At 39.5% G+C, this 12656-nt stretch overlaps 1 protein-coding gene across 3 annotated transcripts in view; it reads right to left on the bottom strand.

Annotated features, from left to right (window-relative positions):
• MAF (MAF bZIP transcription factor) overlaps positions 1-12656 on the bottom strand; it is a 183755-nt gene that overhangs the window by 161483 nt on the left and 9616 nt on the right. For 2 of the 3 annotated variants that reach the window (XM_015639856.2, XM_015639853.3), the window contains exon 2: positions 9929-9994. In XM_015639856.2, the coding sequence (XP_015495342.1) occupies positions 9961-9994 (34 nt within the window). In that variant the 3' untranslated portion in view covers positions 9929-9960. Of the gene's footprint in view, positions 1-3996; positions 4009-9928; positions 9995-12656 lie in introns of those variants that run through there. The other variant, XM_015639855.2, reaches the window with a different exon arrangement.

The raw sequence follows: 12656 nt of genomic DNA, 5'->3' as shown, positions 1-12656 counted from the left end.
AGTGTACATGTGCTCATGTGAGTGAAAAGGCTGATGTCTGCATGGCAGACAGGCAGCAGCCCGTGCTTACACCGCTCAGATCCATCACCTAATTCTTATGGAAATCAGCAAATGAATGGGAGGGTGTTTGGTGTAGGAATGCAAGAATTTGGGCCAAAGTTCGAGGGTTGCCTTTAGATAAATTGTGCTAAAAATATGCAAATAATTCTAAAATTTCGTGAGGATTTGCCTGACATTTTCAAAGATATTTGTCTTTCTGCTGTTTGAAGGAAAGTCTGAACAGGGCCTGCTGCTTGGGTCCCCTGCATCCCCTCTCTTGGAAGGGATGGCGTGGGCATGGGATGGGCAGCAGTCCCAGCCTGCACGCAGCTCCTTTCCCTGCTCACTCCCTGGATTGCAGGTGTGTAAGGAATCGGCGTTGGCTGCATCCCTGCAGCTTTGGGGAGAGGTGGGACTGCTCCACAGAAGCCACAGCGAGGGATCCTGTTGGAAGCAAAGTAATCTGTTCCCCTGACAGCAGCACCCACGGGCATGGCAGGGGACCTGACCCCGGGCACATCTGAACACGGGCGCTGCCGAAGGAAAACCTTGCAAAAGGCGGCTCCTGCATCCCTGCAAGGCTGCGGAGCTCCCCAAAATGAGGCACGAGGGACACTGAGTAGGGATGTGCTGCCAAGGAGCAGTGACGCTCCAGATGGGTGACAGTGACAAACACCCTCTGACAAGCAGAGCTTGCTATGGTGGAGGGGGATTTTTGGGTTTGACTCTTGCTCTCTTGAATTAAATTAAATTTTAAATCTTTTGAAAAAAAATAAAAAATAAAAAACCGAACCAATTGCTCTTCCACTTTAGCCTTCCCAGTTTATTTTCTTGCAAACTTTTTTCTGATCTACATGCCATGACAACCCATAATCTAAAGCTTTTTGGTGCATTCTCTTGCCAAACTTGAATTTTTATATGGCAAATTAAATTAACTTTCTTGATTGAAAAGTGGGAAAACTAAAAGTATATAATATATTGCAAGAAATGCTTAAAGGGATAATATATCAATAAATAATCCTTGCACCTAATCTGAAAACCATTAGGTAGTTGGAGTGATGACTGATTTAACACTACCCATTTAGTGTACCTGTGATAATGCGTTATTTAAACTCAAGACTTTATATTAGATACAATTCAGACTAAAACATTCATTTGGAAATAATTGTATAACTTGAGGGATTTTTTCCTACACTCTTTTTTTAAAAAGAAGATTTAATTAAAAACACAAGATGAAATAAATATTTTAGGCAACCAGCAACAAAATGGGAAAATACCATGTGTTTGGAGTTTTAGTGCCCTCTGAGTGCTGGAATTTATTTGCAGCAAGCAGAAAATAGACAGCAAGCATAAAAATTCAGCAGATTCCCGCTAGTAAAATTATTTATCAAGCTAACAAGGGAGGAACCCTTCTAGTAGCAACAAGCCAGCAAGGAAAAGACGTGCCTTTATATTTTACCTTTGGGTTAGCACACCAGTAAAAATGCCAACTGACAAGCACTTCACATAAACATTTCTTTCTAAATGAGCTGCCTTGTTAGAAAAAAATCTAAGCAAAGGAGCAGTACAGTCAACAGACAGAAAAACCCAGGATGAATACTACATTGCTGCATATTACAGGAAAATATAAATAAAAACATAAAAATAATGTTGATGCATAAATGACTTTAATGAATTAATGCTTCATTTTGCATTTAAATGAACTACTCAGGCTATAAATCTATCTTAGCTACAATCCTTCCAAGAAAGAATACATGTCAGTTATCTATTATTTACATCTTTCTTACCTCCGGAACTAAACCTATGCATGCACACTCAAAAAAATAAAATTAAAAAAAAAAGAAGTGTGAAATATGTGTGTGTGTGTGTATTCATTCATGTGCTGTTGTTAGAGCTGTGCTACCCAAGCCCCCTGCAATATTTATTGTACACTTATTTTACGACCAAAGCCCTGAAGTAGGTTTTACAGTTTAGTTTAACGACACCAAACTTTGATTATAAATTATAAGTGGCTTTATTGCAGCCTGAAGAGGCAAAAAATTTGGAGACACTTGATTGCCTGATCCCAATTAAATTGTAAAGAAATAGTAAAGCGACACACATTGGCTGAATAGCTGAGCTCCAAGGAGCACTGCAAAGTACTCCTGCCGGCTGTGCAGCAGGGATAGACCCTCCCAGGACTTCTTTGCTGGAATGAACATTTGACAATTGTCAGCAAGCTTTAAAATAATACCGAACTAAACAAAAGAAAACAAAACAAAAACAAAATAAAAAAAGCACCAAGGGTAGTTCTCAAGCATTATTATTTTCATTGCAGAAAAAAATAGCTCGTGGGAGGGTAGGGGGCAAGATCAGACTCAGCATTTCAGCTGGTTCTGTAACTCAGGAAGTAAAACCTGCCACAATTGTTGACAAAGAGAGAAAAAAAGGAAAGTTTTACACTAAACGGAGCAGTCAGAGGGAAGCACAGGTTGGAGCAGCATTTCTGACTGATCTCAGATGGTTTTCTGAACACAGTTGTTAGACAGACCCTGTATTACTCACTCAGGACTCCGAAGGCAGGCAAGAAAGATGGGGAAAGGGAGAGGGAAAAAAACCCAAACTACTGAAAAAAAAATAAAATTCTGTCTAGAGCTTTTTCTCCCCTCAAAGCCTGACATTCCTCTCGCCTCTGCAGCAGCTCACAGTGCAGGGAGGAAATGCAGTGTCTCCCACTCCCTAGTCCAGCACCCCAGGCTGCTGCTCCAGCCAGCCCCAGGCATTGCTGGAGCTGAGGGAGAAAGTCCCCAGCTCCAAAATTCCACCTCTGGTCCCGATGCTGAATTCTTTGCACACCCAAGACTTGCAAAAACAATGGGGTTTTTGGATGTGTGGGAAATGCTGAAGTGAGCTGGCATTTGTTAGATGCTGATAGATTACATTAATATGAATATTTGTCTGTAGGGGACAAACACTTTTGAGAAGTGAGTGCAACATTATGGGCAAAACATCAGCAATAATAACAAAAAGGGTAGAGAGAAGCATCATTGATGTAAACCATGAAATAAATAATATATGTCAACTTTTATGTTTCTTGTCTTTGATCTGGGTACAGCTGACATTAAGTCCAGGAACTGATACCTTTTTAGCTGAGAAGACACAAGATGTCAAGTTATATTTTTTTGTGCAAGGCCAACACATGAAAACAAAGCTAAAGGAGCTGAAGAAGTGAGCATAACAAAAAACATAGAGATTATCTCTTGCCATGAGAAAGAAAATGATGGGAGTTTCCATGGAAGCTGAGTGGTTAATACGATGCTGTCTTTACTTTGCCATTCTCTCCTTATTAGAATATAATTTGTGTCCAAGTAATATGGAAAGAGTTTGTTCCTGAGCACAGCAAGGGAGTGCCATGGGTAGAGCCACTGCAGAATGAGGACTACAAAATGTACTTACGTGCTTATTCCTCACTCCCTGCCTGCCTTTCATTTTAACTCTCTTGTTAAGACGTTTGAAAGTGGAAGCTGTTTGGAAGCGCACATAAAAGCATCCATTAAAAGGCATTACATTACAACTCCATCAGATCCTGCCCAAGTGATACAGAGGCAAGCTGGATCATCACCACAGATCCCAGGGAGGTTACTCCTGCCTTGGCTTTGGTGGCATCAAGTGAATCTGGTCTCTGTTTTACTTTCATGCTTGTTTTTTACTAGCACCAGCCCTCTGGCATGGGACTAAGCCCAGACTCTCTCTGTCAGCTTCCCCATGCTCCCGAGCATTTACATCAGGTAATGGGAAGAGAATTTCACCCTAGGTGTCTACATTGGAGTTGAAATTGTGTTAGTAGGTTGTTCCTATCCACTCTTACGGCTGTTGCTGGCTAAAACCACAGTCAGAAGGTTGCAGATAGGCTGGAGAAGTGCCACCTCTGATTTTCTCCTCTTTAAAGCGTGCACCTCTCCCCAGGGAAATTGTCCTTCCTCTGGGAGACTCGGGATGCGCTGTCATGCACCCCTCTCCTTTACAGCCTGGACCCCTGAACATTTCCAGGCCTTCACATCCCTTTTCCTAAATCAAGCCTGGGCCTGGATCTTGGTGCTTGCTCTGGGCTGTGCTGCTGCAGAGGGGCTGGGGAGCCTGGCTCTGCTGTCAATAACCCAGCACAAAGGCCCTGCACAACGCCGAGCCGAGATTTAATTACCTATCACCGCTAACAAAAGCTCTCTTTATTTTGATTAACTTTGAGGGAACAAAGTTCCCCACCATCAGAGTATGTTTAAGTAATTATGCCATGCAGACCAATATGCCTGAAAACACAAAAAGAGGGGGAGTAGGGAGAGGGGAGAGAAGAAAGGGAAGACATGAGCTCAGCCTTACTTCCCAATTTAAACTAGGAATGACCTCAGGGTCAATTTTTCAGAGTATCTCAGATCAATTCAATTCTCACCTCCGCTGCCTACCTGCTAGCAAATGAACTTACTGTGCCTTCCAATAGACAGAAATGACTAAAAGGAAATCGCATTTAGCTGCATCTGAATAACCATGGTTATTAGATGATGCGTGCAGAGGAAAAATTACCATTTCCCTTCTCCTTCTCCTCCTTGTGATTGTCATTCTCACCTCACTGGTGATTAAGATGTAGGATGCTCTTGCAGATTGTTAATTAGGTGTTAATATCTGCAAGGGGCCACAGCAAGCTCCTACACCTGAGGTCATTTCTCAGAAGTCAGGCTGTCTCCGGTGACAATACCTGTAATTCCCATAGCTAGTTTGATTCCCACTCAACAGCTGGAGCTAGTGTTTCTTTCATGTCTGGTTTCATTTCCTATCTGAAATTATATGAGTGCTAATATCTTTATTATCTTTCCCATAGAAGTGCAATGCTGGAGCATGGCACAGCGTGTTGTTCATAGGCTTTCTTTTCTTTTTCTTTTCTATTTTTTTTTTTCACAGCATTTTCAAAACATTTCAAGCAAAAATCTTTATAGTTAGCAAATTTACAGCTGAGGACTCCATTATGGTTCAGGAGAGGTAGAAGGTAGGAGGGAAACAATAATAATTTGGGGATGGAAGAAAAGAAAAGCTGCACAACTGCTGAATGATAATGTCTCGAACCTTGGGGAAAAAAAAGGTAATGGCAGGAAGGGGAGGAATTACAAGGACAGTGTGACCTCTGCATGCCTTGCAGGTGCACAGGAGCTATTCTGTACACAGAGGTATTAAAGATAGATTGTCTTTAAGAGAAAGATGGGGCACATAACTGATTTTGCCTACATTTTGGCATGTTCAGAATCAGGGTAAAGTTATGTGTAATTCAAAAAATGACCAGCCCCTAAAGCACTTTGTAATTGATCTTTGTAATCCTGGCCCAGTGCACTCAGGAGACTAAATTCCCACCCCAGCAGAAATAGTGCGTGGGACCTGGGCAGCACCAGTGATTTCCCATCCCAGAGTATAAAGTAAGGTAAATGACAAGTACTTCAATAAACCAGTTTTCAGTAAAAGGCTTCAAGAAACATTACAGCTATTTTTTAACTCCCATGAAAGCCTATAAGGTAAGAATTAATTATCTAGGTTTGTAACTATGTAAACTGAGATATAAAGAGATCAACGGTAACAGACCTTTAGAAGAAACCTCAGATAGCAAGTTTAAAGTGCTTCAGTATTTTGCTGAATCTAGAATCAAATAAGTGGGTCAAAGTCTCACAAGTGAGTCAGACTGTGACTCCCAACTCCCGTTTTCTTCACTCTCTAAACATTGTGACTATATGTGGAGCCAGAGAAATAATTTTATATGTGGGATGTTAAATCAGTACTTTTTCTGGCTCATCAATCTCCTGTATTTTGGTACAGTGCGAATCATTTGGTAAGTGGCACAAATTAGAAAACCCAGGAGAGATGTTAAAAATATTACTATTTTTTTTTTAGCACTTAAATCTTTTATTAGATCTAAACAACAGCAAGAACTACATCACCGGGAAATATTTTAGAGCTTACTCTAAACACAGGGAAAAGTATTAGATTGACTTTCCTGGGAATTTTAGGGGAGTAAAAGCTGTTACATATGGCATATACTTTCTCTTCACTCATAAAGATTCGAAACATTTTCATACTTCAAATTCATTGGAATGAGCTAAAAAGGCATTTGAGGCATAGTAAAATCCTGCTTTTTTTAAACACTTGAGAACTTATTTTTTACCTTTGTAAAATGATCTGTAAATTGTACTAAATACGTTTGGGGAGAGGAAAGGGAGGGGGAGAGGTTACTCTGAATTTTTTAATCAAGAATAACATATTGCATCCCATTTGATAAAAAAAGATTCTCATTTAGGCTTAATACAGCACATCTGCTTGAAAAATACATACAAGGCTCCTATTGACTGCTGTGGGAAGTTTGCCAATAATATTTCATGGAAGTTATCTTGATATCAGCCTCGGAAAATAGAGACATTTTACAGGGAGTGTTAATTCAACAACGTAAAGTTAAAAATAACTTGCTCATGCACAAAGAAATTTGATTGTTTTTACAGTTCTTAGCTTTAATTTTCAATTTTATCAGATGTACAGTCTAGGAATAAAAACAAGATCTCATTTGCAGTGAAGCTGGGTAGTTTGATATCACAGGCCATGGCCATGAAAAGAGAAATGATGTCATGAACAGACAGACTCAACTGCACATCAAAAATACACGTGAATAGTATAAGAATGAAAAAGGCCTTGCACAAAACACAGATCTCTTAAAAATGCATGTGCAAATGCAGGAATAGCAGTGAAAAGTAAGTAAATGTGTATTTTCAGAGTGCCATGATTTCCCCTGTGTTAAAGGTCTTAGAGGCAAACTGGAAAAGGAACAGAAAATACGCTTCTGTTCTTTACTACTCTTTATTCTCTCCTTAGTTTAGATCTCATCCATATGGGGAAATTAGGAAATAAACTATACTGCAGTGCTATTCTTTGCCTGGGTGGACACTCCTACTCCAGAATAAGAGTGGATTTTCCTGGTTAATTTATTCTATTTTGAAAGCAGCTTAGCTGTACTGGGAAAGGGGGAAAGCCATCCTTACTCCCAAATAAGAACATGCATCCTGGGAATTCACAGCTCAGCTACCTCTGTATGAGTTCAGATTTTGCTTTATATTAGTACAACCTCCCCTGTAGATATTCCATTGTGGTGGAAGTGTGTGCTCCAGGAATTCAAGGGAGATTTTACCAAAGGCTTCAGTGGGACCCGAAGTCCACCCAGGATGTCTTCTCTCACCTGGGATGTAGGTAGGATGTAGTTTAGATCCCAGGGTCCATCATTGCCTCATCCTGCACTTGGAGCTCTAAAAAAGTCCTTCAGAGCCGCTTTGAAAACTGAAACATTGTTACACACAGTGATTAAAATCAACTTTTTTTTTTTTTCTTGCCTTTTTTAAGAAAAAAAACTGTCTACATTTTTTATGTAAGAAGCAAATTGTGCTTTCCAACATCATCTTGCTGATCAGGAAATAGAGGATTTTATTCCTGTCGGTTCCATGACATTGGAGGATGGAAAAGCTCTTCTGCACCAAATAAAATACACTGAAGCACAATGAAATACACCTGGGTTTATGTATGTGTTATAAGGGACCTTAGCTGATGCTGCTGGGAGCTGGAATAAAACAAAACACAGCCCTTGGAAAATAACAGTTGCTTTGTAAAACAACACAATGGACCCTTCGTGGTATTTTATGGGGTAGCAACTAATTTTGTTGCTGGTATAACAGTGTATATCATAAACACGAAATTCATCCTGCAGTGCTTACTCTGAAAGCTCTCTGAAGTGAGAGGACATGGAGTGACACCAGCACTGGCCTCCACCACCTCTGCTGCTGCCTGACCTGCCAGGGACAACGTGGTGAGAACCTCTTAACCAGCAACCACCAAATATTCCAGTCACAGTCATTAAATAAATGGCCTTGAAATCCTAAAAGTTTGCCAGAAATAACATAATTCCTTCAAAGGTGCCAAGTTAGTAAGTCAGACCATGGAGACTACTGTCCACTACTATAAATGTACAGTCTTTAATTCCCCCAACCAAGCCACCTCCATGAATATCAAGTGAGCTCTCCTCCAGACAGTGTGGAGGATCGGAGTTTTCATATCTAAGCTTATTATTCCTAATATCACAGAGACACTTCCCTGAATTGTCCTTCTCCTGCCCAAATTCCCCATCTGACCAGATGTCTTTCTCTCTCTTGCTTTCACCTGTCAATCATGTTCACAGCTGAAATTTGATTTCTCTCCCAACAGTAACCTTAGATGAAATATTACCATAGGGGTCAGAACTGCCTGAACCTTGCCGTAAAAGTTTGTTAACTCTTCCAAGACCCAAGAGCTATTTGCTTAAAACTAACAGAATATTGCTGCTGGTTGTTTTGTTGTTTTTTTCTCTCTATATACGTGAAAATGTAACAACAAAATACTGAAGGAAGACACAAGCTATTGTCCCAGAGAGCAGCAAGATAAGCAAGTATTGAGATCACAAGTGTCGATAATGGAAAAAGATTTCCTTTTCTCTTATATCGATAAAAAGAATAAATATCACTAATTTATATAAATCTAATAATTATATATATGAATTACAGGAAGCATGGCAGATTTTCTCATGGGATTATTGAAATTAGAAATGTTTCCCTGGGAGCAAGTTGATGAAACATGTGCTGCACCTTGCAATTAAAATACATACTTCATGTATTTACTTCAGCTGATAGCAACTTTATTCTTGCAAAAAAGCATACTGCACTCAAAGTTTTCACAAAAACCCAAGTGGTCTGGTTTCCCTCTTGTTGACAGTGGTGAAAAAGTGGAGGAAAAAAATGCAATGCAGGCAAAACCCTATCCAGGGTGTTCCTCAGGGAAGAGGAGCATCAGGCTTAAAATAAAGGTCCTGCAGTGCTCCTTGAGAAACTTATTTCTACAGCCCATACACCATCAAAAACTCCTCTCATTCCCATTTACTGTACAGTCTAGAGCACCAATTAATCCTCCCCATCCTCACTTAAATTTTAAATAATATATCCATTACTTAAATTTACTTTCAAAATTAACAAATGAATCTATTATTTTAAATTGGTTTTTACATTTCTTTTAAAAGATAAAAAAAAATCTATTATTTAAACAAGCTTAATTCCATGAGCTAATAAAATTCAGCTGTTTCTAACAGCACTTAACCATTGATCAAAGCGTGGCAGTCTGCACGGCAGCCTGTGCTCTTAACTAAAACAGGAGGTTTCATAAAAAAATTCACACAGGAATCTGTCATTGCAACCTTGGCACTCATTTAACCCACTTAGTATTTTTATAGTCAAGGTCAATAAAAGTCAGATTCCATGGAAAAAAAAAAATAAAGTGTCTGTTTGAGCCTAACAGGGGAAGGGCTTGAAAGTTTTAATTCCCACATTTTCATTAGCAGCATATTTTTTAGTCAATGTTGACAGATTGAATGAACATGAATTTCCAGAGGAAAGCAGTGCTGTGAATTAAACTCTATTGTAATTTGTAAGTACTGAAGTCTTCTAACACAGACTCATGATTTTCATCAAGATCTGAGGGAGATCTTCAGAAGACCCAGCCTTAATCCCTGTAGCTGATGTCTGAACGCTAGCATTTGAAGAAAAAGAAAGAAAACATTTGCAAAGGATTATATATGAGGTGTGGGACACGGGAGAGCTGCCTGGCTGACAAAAGTACAAAGCCCCATCATTGCAAGTGGTTCTTGTAGGCACCTGAAATCAGCCTCACCCAAAAGCCCAGAAAACTGCACCACAGCCTGACACCGGCTCCCCAGAGCTGAGCAAAAAGCACCATCTTAGCAGCAGAAAACAAAGCAGTGAAATTACCACCCCTGCTGAAATATGGCAAATTGCTAATGAAAAGGAAAACATACCTTTTATTTCTGACCTCAGGTAACAGGGATTTTCACATCACCGTTGTAGATGATTCTCTCGGGTACCTAATTTAGTAAATATATTAAAATAAACTATTATTAAAAGGAATACTTAACGTCGTAAAGCCTGTCTCTTGTGCCACTATGGTACAGAACAGGACCTTTTATATGCAAATCCTAAATTAAATTTAGAAAGTCTCTTGTACTGTTTATTAACTCTGACTGAGTGAAGAAGAAATGAACACAGTTTAAAGTGAAACATTTCTAGCTCACGCATCTAGCATTTACTTCACATTAATAACAGGAGATTCTTACTGGCAAATTACCTTAAAAACACATATTTTTTGCCTCACCAGTGAATATCTGTTTCTAAGATCTGAAAGTGTGTAGCTTTCTGTATTTCTTTCTTAATGATTGTTATTAGCTGCACTAATGTAATTGGCAAAATAATAATCAATTTTTGTATACACTCCATTATTTTCAAGACAGTAGTTTAATAACAAAAGCAGAGCTGTCATTTCCCCCTGCAGTTACTCACACTGTACAAATTCATCCTGTCAACACATATTTAAAATCTAATTTAAAAAAAAAAAAATCAACATAGAATGAATGTTTGTACAATAAGTGAGATAAGTCAGTGAGTCAATCCACATTTCTTAAATATGGATATTTGTTGTGTCCCTTACAATCAGCTTTCCCTCCCTGAGTGTGCATGCAGAGGCATACACGTATATTTCCTATGAAGCGCCTGCAGGAATGCTTGAGCTCCTTGCATTTATTGTAACTGTGAAGCATAATCAGGCCAAGAATAAACCACAAGCCCGATCGACTTGAACAAAAAATAAAAAAGCAAGACAAACTATAGGCACTTTTCCAGCATTTTGATTCCAGATTAGCTCTGCAGCTCTGAAAACAAAAGTGGGCGGCACATTTAGAGGCAGCTGAATGATCCCTGTCCCACATCCCACCCAAGGGTCCCCACTCGCAAGAACCCCCTCTTTGAAAGGATCCCACATGCCACTGAAAGAGATGTTGCCTTTTTGTTTTGTTTTTTTTTGTTTTCTTTCAGGTTTAGAGTTTGTTTCTTTTGTGTTTTTTGTTGTTATTTTTATTTTTTTTTGAGAAAGGGGACGGTGCTTCCATAAATGTAATACTTGGCACCTGGCCCGGGATCTCTAAAAGCAAATGACTCCAGTGGACCTTTGGTGTCATTTTCCTCAGGACGACCTCTCCTTTCATGCCAGTCGGGTAATTCATCCTGTTATTAATGCAGGGGGCTGAGAGGAACAGGTACTCAAGACTCACACCCGAGGAGCATCTAGAAACTGATGTGGTCAGCCTGCTTTTAGTCCTTGCTGTGGCCATCCCTGCCCTAAACCCACACCCATTCCCAGCACGGCAGACCTGAAACAGGAGGCACCAACCCTCTTCCACCGACAAGGTGCATTGCTTCACTCAGCAGCTTTATTTAACTATCAGTTTATTAATAAGGAAAGAGTCAAAGACAGTAAGAGAGCGTGAAGGCAACCAGAGACACTAAGCAGATTTATTAATTTAAGAAGCCTGATCACTTTCCTTCATTTTATCTGACAGAGCTGGTGTAAGACAGTTATACTTCAATAAGTTCTCTACACTATACTGTGCTATTTTAAAAGGATTTCACAATAAAGGAAGCTGAAAGACTGTGCACAGTCTGGAGACCGTATCTGGTGTGACATGAATATAGTATTTTAACCAGATTTAATCTTACAGTATTCCCTCCTCTACAATGACTTTGCAGGAGGAAACCCTACAGAAAGGAAAATCTGTTCATCCCACACCACAGAACACTGAATTGCATTGCAAACTCCAGCAGCTCTTCCTACATATTAAAATGCTTTCATCAGGGAGTTTGGAAGCAGTTAAGTTGGGGGGAAGGGGTGGAAAAGGAAAAAAAATACTAGGTCTTGTTTGGTTCAATTTTGGGCTCATTTAATTGTCACAGCTCTCAATGCTTGAGGGAGAAGGGGCTGCTTGCAGTGGAGACACCCCAGCTTTAGAATACAATACCAACACCCCTATTCCATCCCCTTCAGCAGTGACATCCACTGCCAAGGCCTTGGCAAGAAGTTTTGTTTCAAAATTGGAGAAGCAGGGCTCAGGCTGCAGGAAAGGGAATCTGCCTGCTTTCTTACAGAAGAGGGCTTTAGGCTTAATCATATACACATTCCGAGGAACATCCACACACACTTGTGAAACTCAGCCTCGGCAAATGCCGTTCCCTGTACTTCAGATTCTTTAAAAGCCATAAAATATAAATCCTGCCTGCTCCCATTCTTGCTCCCTGCAGAGAACTTGAGGGCTGATCCAAAAAGTCATTTTAAAAGCTCCTTTTGATTGCTGTTGGGTTTAAATTTGTCTTTGTGTGTGCACAGGTATGAAGGAAAAAGAAAGGAAGGGGGAAAATTCAAGAACTAGAAAAGAAAAAAAAAAAAAAATAGAAAAAGGAAAGGAAAAATAACAGAGAAAAAGAATGAGGGAGGAAAAGGAAAAAGAAAAGAAAAAGGGAAAGGAAAATTAAAAAAGGGAAAGAGAAGGGTAAAGAAAAAAGAGAAAAAATAAAAATAAAATAAAATGGAAAGGTGCAGAAAGGTGCAGAAAGAAAAGAAAAGAAAAGAAAAGAAAAGAAAAGAAAAGAAAAGAAAAGAAAAGAAAAGAAAAGAAAAGAAAAGAAAAGAAAAGAAAAGAA

Source organism: Parus major, chromosome 11, assembly GCF_001522545.3.
Source record: "Parus major isolate Abel chromosome 11, Parus_major1.1, whole genome shotgun sequence".
In the NCBI taxonomy this organism is placed as follows: Eukaryota; Metazoa; Chordata; class Aves; order Passeriformes; family Paridae; genus Parus; species Parus major.
This window is presented reverse-complemented; position numbering and strand designations above follow the sequence as displayed.